General features: G+C 39.2%; 1 protein-coding gene across 9 annotated transcripts in view; it reads left to right on the forward strand.

Moving 5' to 3' along the window:
• The window catches only part of KCNH1 (potassium voltage-gated channel subfamily H member 1), a 199,470-nt gene that overhangs the window by 34,078 nt on the left and 149,276 nt on the right, over positions 1-16,116 (forward strand). For all 9 annotated transcript variants that reach the window (XR_013948916.1, XM_080586329.1, XM_080586328.1 and 6 more), the window contains 2 exons: positions 2,148-2,276; positions 10,723-10,841. Coding sequence is in view for 8 of the 9 variants with exons in the window: in XM_080586329.1 (XP_080442455.1) it covers positions 2,148-2,276; positions 10,723-10,841 (248 nt within the window). In the remaining variant the exon portion in view is untranslated. The remainder of the gene's footprint in view (positions 1-2,147; positions 2,277-10,722; positions 10,842-16,116) is intronic.

The following is a 16,116-nucleotide window of genomic DNA, read 5'->3' on the forward strand; positions in this document are numbered from 1 at the left end:
GTCTTGAAAATTACTGTTGGCTGCTTTGCAGCAGTGTCTTCTAAGCTCATTAACAAGTTAGTGATGATTTTGCTGGCACTGTTATTCTTTTGAATCTTTTCTTTCATTTAGCGTTTTTGTTTAATTATATTTTATTGGAAGGGCTTGTTCAGGAATGCTGGCTCTTAAAAACAAAATGCACACACACCAATATTGATCCCTGAATACTTCTTGTTGTGCAGGCATGCTCCAGAAATGTCCATCCGTGACTCCATTTGGATTTCTCTGCTCTTTGAGTGGAGGGCTCCTTGCATCATATACCCTGCTGTTTATAGAGGTGGCTGTACATATGGCATGGAAGCGCAGCCAGGCTTTGAAATTGCCTGTGCTATACAGGCACAGTGGGGAATCAAGCTTCATTTATGGAAGTTTTCCATGGGTCTTGGAGATGCCCTGGCTTTCTATGGCCAGAAAAGATTGCTAAGAACAGAGGCTGGGAAACAGCCAGGTGAGGCACTGGTAGCAACATGCTCTGTTATATTAACATAGGTGAAAAATGCTGCCTTTGCTTGCTTTGCTGAAGAGTAAGTTGTGAAGTACCTGAGGGTTCCTGGTGATCCTTAGACAGTAAGGACACAAGTTGTTAAATGTACTCACATTAAAATATCGAGTAATACAAGTGAAAGAGAATCTGGTCTCTAGCCTAGATGAGGGTCCTGTGGTCAGGACAGAAAAGAAATAGTCTTCTGAGATCACCCTTTATGAAATAGTCTGTCCTGCACAAGTGGCAAAAAATTAGATGTAGTGCTGTTTGTTCTGGTTTTCCCAGATGGTCAAAGCCTGCTGATTTTTACAGCTGGTATTGGCTCCTTGTATATAGATCCTTCTGTCAAGTCTAGTTCAGAAGGGAAACTTGAGAGAAATGTTGCTCACAGCAAGCAAGCCTGAATCCTCTCTTTGGCTCTTACATCTTAGGTTCACAAAAGCAATGAAGAATTTTTTCTTTGCGGTCACTGAGGGGATAGGGACAGTCTGAAAACTCATGTACAATTAGCCATCTTTTTAACACCAAAGTTAAGACTACACAGAAAAAATGGTGCCTTCAAGAAACCCATGTTATGACATAGGGGAGGATAGGAGGGGGAACAACTGTTTTTTTTTTCTGAGGCCTCCAACCTTGTTATACTCAAGTGTTACCAACATTGCTGTAGTGACTCCCGTGAAATGGGAGTGGTAGACACAGTCTTGATAAATGGAACTTCATTGCTGTCACTGTTGCCTTTCCAGCAGCCTCAGCAGAACGGCTAGAAATACAGAAAGGCAGGGCTGACTGACAGTTTCTCTCCTCAAGGTGATCTGTGTGGACAGATGTCAAGGAAAATTGACAGCAGCATCTGAAGGATCATTATCTGGGAGCATCTTTTTCTGTGATGTGCAGGCTCTAATCTCTGAAGCAGTTTTCACTAGGAGTTTTTCTACTGAAGTAATTAAAAAAGTACGGTTGTGTGCAGTACATCCTACTCCTGTCCACAACCCATGGCCTGGTGTTGATGGCTTATTCTCTCCTGAATTTGGTGGAGTCCTGTTTCACGCTAAGAGTGATTGTGAGCAAGCTCATGAGAAAGTCAAAGTCAGCTTGCAAAGAATATCCCTTGTATGGGAGGATTTGCAGACAAAGCCAGAGCTGACATAGTTGCTAGTGACTGGTGCTCCCTGGTTGCAGAGAAGTCTAAAATCAACCAAAATGGTCATGTTCCTGAGTTGGGACTCTATTATGGTCATGGTCTAGGCATTGCTGGCCTCTCTGCAAGAGTTGCATAGAACTAGCAAGACTGTGCTGCATGCACCCTTGCTTATGTGTAGGTATATGATAGGGAAACTTTCCTATCAGATCTCAAAGTATGTCATAAGTTCACATATGGGCTTTGTAGATGAAACCCAGAAGTAGTAAGTGATTCCTGAAGATTAAAAAGCTAATCAGAAGTAGAGCACAGAATTTAACTAACGCTTGTCAGCTGCTTTGTCATTTTTCCTGGTAGGTGTTTGCAAAAAAACCCAAAATATTCAAGTAACATTTATAGAAGGCTGATTTGGATGTATACAAATCTAAACTAGCACCTTACTGTTCTGTCTACCATTGACCAACTTCTTGATATGTTTGTTTCCAGGAACACCTGTCTGGTTCTTTGTGAAAATCGCTCCAATCCGAAATGAGCAGGATAAAGTGGTTTTATTTCTTTGTACTTTCAATGACATAACGGCTTTCAAGCAGCCCATTGAGGATGATTCATGTAAAGGTTTGTCTTTTTCACAATTATATATTTATGCTGTTTCTGTTCATTTGCCCTGGTCTTGAAAGAGATGAAGTCCTTTAAATACCAAAGCCAAAGGATTAGATGTTAAAATAACTTGTCATTATGCCAATATGGACTGCATATGTGCGAAGAATGGCTACAGGTTTCTTAAAGGAACTGGCTATGGCCTGAACTAGAACAGGTCATTGCTAATGAAACCCCCAAGTGCTTCAGGAAGCGGAGTTTACTTAGCAAATAGGTGCTGCTCTTCCGTTTAAATTCATTATTAATCCCCAGGTCAGCACAGTCTTCAGGCAGTGACAGTGTTGCTTAACAGTCTCTTTGATCTCAGAGGGAATTGAAGGGTATTGGCCCTGTACAAACCGCGTATGACACTTTATGTAGAAATGTAGATACTAACCCTATCTGAGTCTAACCACTATCTGAATTATTTCATTCTGCCTGGCTTGACATGAATTAGCATTCTTATGGGATTCTTATATTAAAGTTCAGGACTAGTGTCCTTTTACATCTGTGAAAAGATTACCATAGTCTTAAATTGAATCAGGTTCAAACTGTCAGGTTGAGTGAAGTAGTGCTGCTGTGTTTTGCTGTTAACCCTTTGCTGAGTTACACCCTAGAAGGCTGGAAGCAAACTCAGCTGTGAGAGAGGCATAAATTTGCACTCACATTCAGATCCTGTCAGAAACAAACCTTTTGTACCCACATGGAGAATTACACAGACTTGCATCCTCTGGGCGGGGGGAAAGGACGTAAGTTCTCCTGTTGTTTGCATTTCTGTAGTATTTAATAATATTTGTCGTATTAAATTAAACAGGAAACTTACTGTGAAGGTGAACTGATTTACATTTATTCTCAAAATATTAGTCTTTAAAAACGCAGTTTCTCAAAGTGGAAACACCTGTTACCATGAAAAAGGAAGTACAACCTTGACAAACATACCCTCTTCCAAGTTACATTTTTTTTTTTCTCCTTTTGAATACTATTTGTTTGGGCTTTCAGTGCTTTAATAAAATGAAAAAATGAGTCTTCTTGCAAAGGTTGGGTCTACAATATTTTTTCCTCTGACTAGTTGTCTTCACTGAATCCTGATGAGAACTGACATCATAGATAAATCAGCATGATGCAGTAAAGCTGTCTCTCATTTATTTGGTAGGAGTGAAGGCCTTTGCTTGAGGTAGTCAGTTGATAAGCAGAGCTTTCATTCAGGGGTGGCAGCTGTGCCTTTTCTCTTTGGTTTTGCAGAAGATCCTTACTGTAGCAGTGACCTGTGCTCTTCTGAGAAGTGTTTGTCCACTTTCAGTACAGGAAACACTACAACCTCTTTTTGGTTTCAGGAGAAGTATATTGAAGGAAGATTTTTTTTTTAATCTCCTTTGTTGGATCTTAAGATCATGCTATTCTTGCAGTGATCATGGTGATTATTAGCAGGTCCATATCTAAAACAATATAATGACTAAGCCTAAGTACAAGTGCACTAACTTGCAGAGGTGCTAAGCAAAATTTCTTCATCTGGCCCATGGAAACTTGCTAATGACTACTGAAAGTTGCAGACAGAGCAGAAGAACTGGACATATTATTTAGAGGCCAATTATTGACAGCTTTGTACTCCCTCCCCGAGTCGTACAACTCTATGTATGGAAGAGTAGGTGTACTAAATAAGTGTTCCAAATATTGCTTCCAAATCTCCTAAAATTACTGAAGTTGCACCAGTTTCATGCCAGTAGAGTTCTCTGTTGCTGTATATGCAAATCAAATGTGATACAAATGAAATCACACATTATTTTCTAACCCTTAATTTATCCTGTGTTTTTTCTCTTCTATAAATGACTTCCTATAGGCTAGCTTTGCAATTTTGTTGTGTGCTCTTATTAAGTGATATTATGCCAGTCACTTGATGGCTAGATGAGCAGCAGTTCCTTGTAAAAGAAAAGCTAATTTGCCAAACAGAATGTTACATGCATGACCATGTCTTTAATATCAGATCTCATTGTGCAGCTGGATACTGTGAAGGTAGGAAAAGCAGGTGTGGAGTGTTAGACAATTGATCGTCTCCAATGGGTTCTGGGACTCATGGAGGGGAAAAATATTTTTGGAAGTTCCAAAAGAGGTAAAATTGTATTAGCTGCTTCTAAAAATCACTACTTTTACAGACCTGAGCTTTGCAGAGGACATGTTCTTTGCACCATGTACAACATTACGTTGGAAATTTGTAGCATATATTTGAAGGATAGCATTTTTTGTAGGAACATCCCTAACATTTTGGAAACAAATGAGCTCCCAATCTGAAACTTAACACTGAATTTACGTATTTATTGTTTTTAATTTAAACAAAACTGGTTACTAAATCAATTATTTTTCATTTATCACTTTCAATCAGCTTTTATCAACTACTCCTCTTTTAGTGTGTTTATACATGAGATCAGTCTCGTGTATTTGACCAGTTAATATGTAATAGGATGCTTGCAAATGCAGAAATTTTGTTAATGTGTGTGCTATTTGCGTAGTTGCAGAATGGCATAGTGTGAAATATTTGAGTTCTTCAAAATTAATGCCTGTATGTCTATGCAGAGAAAAACATTATCCAGTACAAGAACATGGTTCATTTAAAGAACAGCTAATCTGTCAGGCTGAGCCTGCTTAGCTGCATTATATCTCAGTTTCCTATCACTTGCTGGCAATTTTAAGCATGACTGTTCAGCTGCAAATGATGCAGTCACTCCTTAAGTGCAAAATGTTAAACTATAATGAAAGGTGATTGACTTGTACACAAAAATTAATAGTCATCTTTTATCCAAAGCTGATTCATAGGAAGATAGAAGGTCCTAGTACCATTTATCATTCTAAATCCTTTTTTTAAAATTGATAATTTCAGAGATTGAAATAGATGAAACAAAAATATTTCTAAAGTCAAGCAAAAAGTAGGCTTCTAATTGTGTTGTTTCAGATAATTTAGTAGATATTTATTTTATGACTGCTATGGAAGTTAAGTAAATTTGCTTTTAAGTGCAGATGCTTTAAAAATAGTATGTTCTAAATAAAACAACTTAAAAATAGTATGTCAGTGATGTTGATGATATAATTTTTTAAACAGCTTCTTTCCATTTTTCCCTGTATACTGTCTCCTTTAAAAATAAAAAAACAAATCGGGAAGAAATAAGTGGGTAAAAGTAGCTTTGAAGAAGTAGGCAAAATCAAGTGATACCATAGCTAAATTTGGCTTGGGAAGTGATAGGTCACCATCTTAGCTGAATTTTAGAGTATATGCTATATTCTGGAATTACAGTCTGTCTGTATGTGTCTTTTTTGATTTGAGATCCAACACACCAAGTATGAGACATTTGAGAATAGTGTATAAAGCGGAATGCATCATTTTATGAAAACAATAACTTGTGCAAACAAATAAAGCCTGCATGCAGTCTGAGCAGCTAGTAGGAAGCAGGTTTTGCACATGTGAATATGATGAGAACGTAATGAGATGCATCTATGCTTTATAAAAGTTTGGGAATTGTGCTTTGGATTATAGATATATATTTTTTTTAATAAAAAGGTGCTATCAAGTTCAACATCACTGAATCACATGAGAGAATGGTTGTTAGCCTCATAGCTGTTTTAACCTCCTGTGCTTTGTAGCAATCATCAGTTATCTCTTCTGCAGAAGCTTTATTTTATTTTGCAGCTAAGCTGCCATTTGCATCACAAGCAGGGCTGCACAAAAAATAGTATTTTGATTTCCTCCTTCATCTCAATTCAGGGAAAACTCCAGCTTAATGTTTCATTTTTTTTTCTTCTTGTTTCTCTATTTTTTGTTTCTAATTTTTTTGTTCTGTTTTTAAAGATGTATTTATATGAGAAGAGCCAGTATTTGAAATATTTTGATTGTTATACTTTACTTTCATCTAGATGAATTGGTTTCTTAAAAAGGAAGCAAATGAAAGGGAAGCAGTGAGTATATTAAAAACTTCACTATGCTTTTCCAGTCCAGATGGAAAAATAACACAGTTTTAAGTTATGAAGTTTCAAAGGAAAGGAGCGTTAGGACTGCAGAGAGGCATGATGGATGTAAGCAGGGACCTTTGATATGCCAGAAAGCAATGGTGGTTCCAGTGGAGGTGATAACTGCTGGAATGCTGATTTGCTTGCATTTACGCATTTCTGTGTGAACAACAGACGTGGCCAAAGTTACTTTTTCTCTGGCAGTCATGTCTTTGTGGTCTCACTCTAAGAATTGTTTAAGTCCTGAATCAGCAACGTGATAACAAGGATTCTGTAACTGCCATGGCGCTTAATGTTTAAATTTGTGAGTCATTATTATCAAATAGAGGATATTTATAGGAAACAAATAACTACCTAAAATAAATAATAAATGTTGATGTGGATTGAGTATCAACAGATCATACTCATCTCAAAATACAGCAAATTGGTGTCTTTGGCTTGAACAGTTTGCTAGTGAAGTGAGATCTTGGTGCATAAAATATCCCAAAGGTGTATTCCGATGCCATGATTCCCCAAGAAACAAAGTTAAGGAGACAGCTTTTGTCCCTGTTGCAGGCATGTTGTTGACTTGGGTGTTTTCAGGAGCAGTTTTTAGTTACATTTTTACTGTGAAATAGTGAAAGACTGAAAGAACATCATGGAATGCAGGACAGCTGAAGTTAGTGCTGGAATCTTGAAGGCTCTTCATCCTTTCGAAGCTGGAGACATGAGTGCCATCTGATTGCTTTGCAGAAAACATCATGCAGGGACAGAAGTGGAAAAGGAGACCAATAATTATAAAAAATGAATTAGAATCAAAGCCATGAAGAAGCACAGGCAAAGCAAAACCATGGGGCTGGCATCCAGTTTTATGTTTTGTTTCTGAATTCCAGGCTGTCTTCTCTGAAGCTATGTGAGCTCATGCCTGTTTGAGGAATATATATACCTATATATGAATCCCATAGTCATTGGATTTCAGTTTAATTTATATTTTATTGATTTCCAGAGGAAGAAAATGGATGTAGGGATCTTGCAACTAACTGCTTGTGTTGAAAGAGAACTTGTAATCCGTATCATTTGGTCCTCTAGTCTTAGCAGTACTAACATCAATATGTTCCTACACCACTGTGGAACCTATTTTCTTTCTTCGGAAGTTCTATCTTCTTTCTCTAATTAGCTCTGTGACACTAAGAAAATAATGTTTATGTTCTCTTTTGTGGCTAAAGTCCAGTATTTGACCTGTGTTCACTGAAGCGGTCTTCACAGCTGTAGGTTGCTTCACTGCTTGCTGTAGGTTGTGTCTGTCTTTAGCATCCTGAAGGACGAGTTGCAATACATTCAGTACATACTACTGTCTTTTCGAGTAGTGTTAGAGAAGTTATTGTTCAATAGGATTAGTGCTGACTTTCTGTCTCCTTTTCATTTTTTTTCCTATGCCAGAATGTGTAGATGCAATATAACTATGCTTCAGAGTTCCCACATTTTTTTATTCCTTTCATTAAAAAAAAAAGGAAAAAAAAAAAAGAAAAGAAAAAGAAGAGAGGAAAAAAAGAAAAGGCAATACAAGAAGGAGAATGTCCTGTCCTAAAGATGAGATTCATACACCTGGGATACAGACAGAGTGACTCAGTTTTATACATTTCATCATACAATGTCATGTGCTACTTCATGCTGGGTTCCTATGTGCTCACCCAGTCTATGGGGAGAGCACAGGTATATATATTCCAAGCCTCCTGAATTCAGGTCAGCAGTGGTTCAGAAAAAGCTAAAAAGCCCTGCCTGTTGACATAGTCTCTTGCTTGTACAGTTACATCATTTTCAGGTCAGAGTTTGGAGTATGTGGTAAGAGCTAGCATGTTTGTAGAACAGCTCATTTGCATACCATTTGGGCACCCACGGATGAGAAATTTGCAGCATGACGCGCAGGGTAGGTGCTTACAAGAGATGCTGAGACAGAGGAACAGGTTAAGCTCTGCTACTCTGCCTTTCAAACGGGGATTGAAGAAGATTGGGAAGAGTGCATGACAGTGCTCAACGTTCATAGCCACAAACCACGTCCACAGAGATGCCTGGCAGTGTTTTTGTGCAAGATAACCCAGGCGAGGTGTTTCCTTCTCCTCCTCCCTCTCTGTATTTATGTCGAAATAGCCTGGTTATTAGACGTCCTGCTGACGGGAAGAAAATCGACACTCAAAGTCTGCCCTCTGTTTTTGAATCCAATTTTGCATCCTTGAGCAGAATGGTTTATCAGTCTGTTTTGGGTTAGTAAAAGGGGCTATTTCAGTTGGGATTAAAGCTATCGTGTGCCTGGTGGGGGAGGCAAACAGCTCCCAAGGGAGGCTTCAGCTCCGTCCCGCGGGGCTGGCGCTGGCCAGCAGCGGGGCCTCGCTTCAGCACCGCGGACAGCGCCCGGCCGGAGCGGGGCATGCCCGGGGATGGGGCCGGGGAGGCTCGGGCGCTCCTCTCCCGGCCTGGAGCACGGGTCTCCTGCTCGTATCCCCTACACCAGCCTCCCCTGGGCCTCATCAGTCCACATTTACAGCAAGGAAAGCCTCCCCGTTCCGCTGGTCTTCTCCCTTGGTCCTGAAAAACAGGAGGGAAACATTGCATGGAAGTTTGGTGAAAGCCATAGTTTTGGGGCAGTGTAAGTTGCTGTAGCTGGCTTTGGCTTCACAAAGTCTGGTCTGATTACATCACCTGAAGATCATCCCACCCGATCCATTCTTTTAACCTCTGCCACCTTTTATGAGAACATGGTAAGGCATTCATGCTTCAGCCTATCAGTGGTAGTTGGACTTCTTCACGTATTATGAAGAATACTCTTTATGAGTCTATCTATTACATATAAATAAATAAAATCTACCACCTTCTATGGAAATGTATGTGAAATTGAAGTGCTTTGGGTCAGGTTTACAACAGATACGTACTGACCTCAGTTGAGGTTCTGCCACGTTGATTTGTTTCTTTGAGAAATACTGCTTCACAGTAGCTAATCTTACATGGGTTTACCAGGAAAGCTTGGCTTCCTGGGTAGAAATCACGCTATCTACTTTTTGCTGAATATTGCCAGAAAGAGTTGGCTAATTTTATTCAACTTGGCTATTAAATTACTCGTGCCAGGCTTCCTTTAAAACATGCTTTAAGGTCTAAGAAAATGTTCAATTGTGTTCTTGATTTTAGAGGGGTATGATGTACATGATTCTTCCTTTTAATAAATGCATTGCGTGGAATATTTTTAAAGGAGAAAATGCTAACCTGTCTTTTCAGGTATGGTCTGGAAGACCTTGTTCAATAGCCAATCCAGGCAATTTGTTAATTTTTTGTGTTCACTTCTCAAATTACCAAATGTTTCTGCAAACTCCATCACAGATGTCAAACAAGGATACGTTCAAAGTACTGGATGGTATTTTAACCACCCATGTTCCTTTACTTGTCATGGATCATTGCAGGCTAAACTCCAGAGTGGTCTTTAAAAACAGTCACTGTTAATAGTATCGCATCTTTTGGTGATGAAATTATAATGTAGAGGGAACATTTTTCCAGAAGCAGGATCTCATTAAGAACTGAGTCTGCAAAGTGCTGAACATCCTCAGTTGGAGGAGGTGAGACTGCTCAACAGTTCCCAGGTGGTGCTAGCATTTTTCAAGATTGGGACCAAATGCACTGATACTTTCCTTTCAGACTACCAAAAATATCCAGACATATACTCTGCCTGACTCTTTTTGTTATGCCAAAGCGCTACACGTAAAGGTTATAGTTAAAACTAGTTCATGTGACTGTCATTCAGGCCTTCTGTTTTGAAGGGTATTTGAAATGACTGTAAAAATATTCTGAATTAAAATTCACCACATGACTTCTCTGCAAGAACCTGCTAAATGTTTTATTAGAGTTTGAGAAAATCTATTTGTATATTTTCCCCTTTTGTTTAGAGAGGATAAAATTAATGATTTTGTTTGTTTCACTTTGTCTGCTCTGCTTTTTATTATGTTATGTACTTTGCTTTGCTTTTGCCAGAACTACGCTCAGTACATCTGAGGCCAGATTCACTTCTGTTACAGGCAGCTGTAATTTTCATTGTGCCTGATTCTATTCCTACATCTTTATTAGTCTGGAGAGTCTTCTGCAGGGTTGTGAGATCCAAATCTGGCCATTGAATTTAATAGAAGATTGTTGCGAAGTGGACGTTTATCCTTACAAAAGATGCAGTTTGTGTAACAGCACTCTTGTAGAGCCATTGAATACAAAGTCACTGCAGTCACTGTGGGTTTTATTACTTTACCATCCTGCCACCTTTTCTGTGTCTTGCTTTTACCTGATACATGGTTAAATTATACTCCAATGTGGTCAATACTAACACAGATTGCTCATTTTTAATTTTAACTTTTTTTAACTTTATGTGATACACTTCCAGATTTTTTTTTGTAACGTGTATAATCTTTCACGTTTTTTTGAGGTTGGGGAAAGTTTGCTCGCTTGACCCGTGCCCTCACAAGCAGCCGAGGTGTGCTTCAGCAGCTTGCTCCGAGCGTGCAGAAAGGAGAGAATGTTCACAAGCATTCACGACTTGCTGAGGTAATGTTTCCTTTTCACAAGAAACGGCAAAGAAAGGTACTTAGCTTTTGTGGGTATGCTGTCTCTGCATGAGCTGAACACACCCTTGCCCTGGGATTCTGAAGCCTGGTGGCAGGCACAAGAGTTCAGCAGTATGTGATGTGCTGTGAAATGTCTGTTGTGACAGTGGAATGGAAGCTGGTGTTTAGAAGAGACTTGAGGAAACCTAACTCCTGTTTTGGCTTCTGTATCTCGGCAAAGTCTTACAATGGCATTATTATTAAAATAATACGTTTTCTTTATTTTCCTTTCTTCTGAAGATCTCAGTGCTAGTAGGATCTTGAACTATTTGCTTGTTTAAAATTGAGGTGAGAAAAACTAAGACTAGCACAGAAAGAAATTCTGGAGAATCATTGACACAGTCGTTCTCTGCATTCATTTATATATAGTTCTCCTTTAGTAGGATCCCAATGTGCTTTACAAATTGGTTAAGATGTATTTAAGGTACTGCTTTTGTGGACAGAACAGCTATAAGGTGTCACAAGCAATACTACAGACAATAGAAAAATGAAATTTTATGGTTTAAGTAGACTCTGAAAGTTTTGTGAAAAGCTCTAGGCAGAGAAGAGGCTTCTTGATTGAAGTACCAGGGTTTTAGGGCTTTCGCCACGAGGGGGAGAGACTGTCCTGAATTTCCTGTAGTTGTTTCTAGGATCAGTAGCAGGGTCTCCCTGGTGTTAAAAAAAAAAAGCTTGGGGAAAGTCTTGACGTGGTGTTAATGACAGTATGGCCAATACAACATGGCACTCCTGTATCACCTATTGCTGTCAATGCCATGGCAGCAGCTGTGATTCTTGACCATAATTCTTAGTCTTCCTTTGTAGCTGGAGGCGAAAGCCACTGACGGGCTCCGCGAGTCTACATATAGTCAGTACTCTTTAAGTTTGTCCTGTGTATGATTTAGTTTCTATGCAAAACATGCAGCTCCTGCCCAAGTCTGCATTATTATCACACTGTGACCATGAAATTCCCATGGACAGGAGCTTACCCTTTCTGTATTTAATACAGATGCACTCCAGAGTGGAAAACTGATTTCTGTTGTGAGCGTTTTTGGAGAAAATAGCTTAGATCATACTAGCACAGGGGAGGGGCAGACATTCACATGGGCACTATACTGTAGGAATACCATGTGATTATCACATTTCCACCCTTAGATTGTTTTAGTGTCCTAGAATTTGGGACATTTTCCCTCATAATCTAACTCAAGACTTAGCAGCAAATAATTCTTCTTTCTCTTTAGATGTTTGCCCTTGAATTTTAGTTCATGCTAAAATTTAGGCAGTAGAATATAAGGCAGAGAATCTGAGGTTATTCTGTTTGGCTCTTTGAACCTCAGTCTGGACCTCAGTGGCTACGTTGCTGAAACATCTTGCTGGCTGATATGTTAAACAAGACTTTGCAAGTATTCTAACTGGCACAGTCAGTGGATTCATTACAAATAATAAAGGGCAAGTGTATAGTTTATGTGTCTGAAATGAGTTTTTGTAATTGCTGACTGAATATTGCCGTCGTTATTTTAAAAAGAACATTAGCCCCAGCTGTGATGTTAGGCACCTTGTAGTATATCTTCTGTAATTCCACTAAAGTCAATAGAATGGCACGAGAGAAAAGCAGAGTGCAGATAATCACACAGACAAGCACACTTTTCTTCCTGAGAAGACAGGGGCTGGCAGGCTTCTTATTCTACAAAGCTCTCCTGATAATATTGAACGTGGGATCTCTAACTGTTCCCCACTGTATTTTCAAATCTCTTATTTTTTTTCTTCATTTCTGCAGTAGCCTATTTGAAATTTTAAGCTCAAATGAGTGCGCATCCTATTTCTTTTACCTATTTACTATGGCATTTCACATACATCTTCCCTTTGCTTGGGAAGGCGCTTAATTTATTGGAAAATTATTAGTGTTACTCCATTATTACTTACGTTTTTGAAGAGCTGAAGAGCCAGTTGTGTCCTAGAAGCTGAATGGGGCAAGGTGTTGTACAAACACAAAACACAAGCCTGCCATGAAGGCTTACAATTTATGTTACTGTTTATGATAAATTAGTTTTAAAAAGGTTTTATTGAAAAACAGCTTTATTTTATCCACAGGCCATGGATAATACAAGCAGTGACTGTTAAGCTTCGGTCACTGATTTTTGCCAGGGTGTGTAGATTTGTCTAGCATGACTTGCCTAATAACAATCATGTAAAAAACTGCCTAAATTTATTATGCAATTAATGCAGGGGTGTTAGGTATCTCTGAAAGTCCATTTTGCAATGAGAGTACAAAGTAGTTAATATGTTTTTGTGGCTTTATTACTAAGGAATTAATTGTAGGAACCATTCTTTCCTGGTCACTGTAGAGTGTGTGTGTCCTCTGCATCCATTGTACTGGCTGATGTATTCTGTACATTACCAGGAAGCTCTGGGTAAAAAAGATTGTGTCATAATTTAAAAAAAATGTAATAGTTATGAGGAATAAAAGCAGAAAAGTTACAATGGTGCTTAGCAGCATTGCCTAATCAAGAATTTTATGCCATTTTTTCTGGTAAACCCTGTTTACCAGGGACTTATAACTGCCATTAGTATCTACTTCAAGTAGAGACTTAGCACCTAGCTCTTGGCTTGGGAGCAATTTGTGTGGGTGCCTGTAAGAACAAAAGCAAGGGAGAATTAGAGAGAGCAAACATGCAGTTGCAAACACAAAAAGGGGGAGGTTAAGCTGAAAATGAATGATTGTTTTTTCCCCAGTCACGTGGTCTTAAAAATAAATCATCGTAACCACTTGTTGATGCACTTTTGTAAGTCCTGACTGGTTATATATTCACCATTTTTCAACAAATCTAGGATAAATGTGTTTTATGTTAATAAAGAAAGAAAGAACACACACTTGTGAAACCACTGTTGAAATTTGTTATTTCTGCTTTTGAAGTAATATTCTTTGGCTTTAAAGAACAATTAAAACATCATGCATCATTACTGCAAATAATAAATGCAGATAATGTGACTGTAGTCGCTGATGAATCATAAGTAATTGGAATACTTCCATTAATAACTTTCTGAAACAAGCATTTCTTTTACTGTGGCATAACTGTGCAATGGAGAAAAAATCCTCCAAAACCAGGGCTGTTTCAGTTATTTAGCAAACGATATTAATGAAATATTTCGTCATTGCACATGGGTGGAGGCTCAGCATGTTGGTTTGTTTAGTTGCTTACATTTTCTTCATAATTAATTTCATATTTCTGTCGTTACCTCTTCAGGAAGTATCTTTACAAGCAGTTTGAATCTAGTTAGTTCATGTGGGTGGGGAACCACACACGACTGCTTCAGCAAATACTGTGGTTTGGGTTGGCACTATTCTCCCCAGAGGCTGGAGTACAGCGAGAGTGGTTTGGAGTAGGGCAGCAGGTACTTCTTGCATCTACCTGGCTTTGCTGTATGGTGCAGAGAGAGTGGGGTTTATAGTTTATAATCTCCAGGTGACCCAGTGGTGGTGTGCGTGTCTGGAAGGATGGTGAATAAGTAGACTGTGTGTGGCCCTTGGTGTGACACGTGGGGAAAAGTGCTCTCCCAGCTTGAGTGCGGCAACCTAATAACTATGATGTAGAGTTTTAGCCCTAGGCTCCGTGGAGCTTCTTCCATTATTTTGTGTAGCACTGAGCTCTCTGGTTGTATTTAATGCTAAAAACACACACTTGTTCTCTGAGGCAATTAAGTTGCATTAGAGGGGATTTTCCCCTTTCTTCAATTAAAAGAATAATTTGGTGACTTTGAAAGCTCTTGGCTGGCAGTCCTGGAGGATGCAAGACCTTTGCTAATCCGTTAAGCAAGTTGCCTTTGCAGGCAGAGGTAGTGTGCTGGGGCCAGCACCCTTCTTCCATCTCAGCCAGTAAAATGATAATTCATCTCTTTGGCAATTCCAGCAAGATGTTGGAGTGGTTTTATGTGTGTGTTAGTGATGTAGTGAAAGGGAGCCAGGGCTAGAATTCGTCACCCCAACCACCTGAACAAAAAGCTGGAGACACCCTGGGTTTTCTGCAGGTGGCTTTCTCCACCTTGCAGCTGATCATCATGTCTGTGTCATTCCTTGATTCCCGCCCTCCCCTTGCTCTTCCCTTTGAGATCCACACGCACACTGCTGATGCACATCCTTCCATTGGAGACCGGGAAAAGCCATTGCCCCCTGTTCATTTTAAATAGCTGCTGGTAGAGTGGAAGTTCAAAAGATTTATTAATAAATCTAGCCATTCAGATAGTTTAGAGTACATTTTCTTTCTAAATAAAAACGGAAGGAGACATTGATCCTTTTACTTTCCTGTGCTGTAGCCTTTTGGATCTCAAACAAGCTAGTGGAGAGTGCTTTCTACTTGGTGATGACATTTTAAAACACTGAAGCAGCAGATTTGTTTATTTTCCTAATGATTTGAAATGAGAAGTCTGTTTCTCTCTGCATGCAGTTCAGTTTTACATCCATGCAGTTCCACTGGCTTTACTGGCATTCTTTGTGATTTACAGCAAAATAGCTGACTCCATAATTAAGCTCCTTCTTTATTGCTAAAGAGAGACTGTTCTTGCCATTGGTCCTATTATTCATATATATGGGAATCCATTAGTACATTTTACAGTAACTTCAGTACGGAGGATGTAAAATCTCCACAAGTTCTTGGAGTGGAGAGAGGTTGGGGATGGCCAAAATGGGATGCATTATACAATTGTTAGTTGAGAATTTAAATGTGTGTGTGTAACAACCAATCTGAAGACAAGGACTTACAAAGTGATTTTTTCAGTGTTTCATAGTTGAGGTTCCTGTACCGATTGGAATCCTTATCAAAATGTTTGACTTTTTCCTATGGTATCGGTGAGGCCAAAAAAAATAAGCTCTAGGAGTCATCTGATAGCAAAAGAAGAAATCATGTTTCATCCTATATTTAAAGGGTGATAAAATGTTACTATGTGATTGAAAGTACTTGGTTTTGCTGATCAGTTATTTCAGTGAGTGAATATTGCCCAGTGGATTTCAGGATTGGGGTCTTACGTTAGAGCTGCCGTTTGTGCACAGCCTCATAGAAGCCAGAAGCCAGGAGGTGTTTGAAATACTGATCTTGGGCTAGAAAAGAAATTCTAACATCTGTAGCTGGGACTGCAAACAAGCCCTGAAGGAAACACGTGCCCTGAGTACACATACCAGCTCAGTACACAACATACGCCTCTTGCAGTCACTACCAGCAACTTCTGTGGACTGTGTTGGCTGG

The sequence above is a fragment of the Anser brachyrhynchus genome, assembly GCF_964034855.1.
Source record: "Anser brachyrhynchus genome assembly, chromosome: 3".
Taxonomy (NCBI): Eukaryota; Metazoa; Chordata; class Aves; order Anseriformes; family Anatidae; genus Anser; species Anser brachyrhynchus.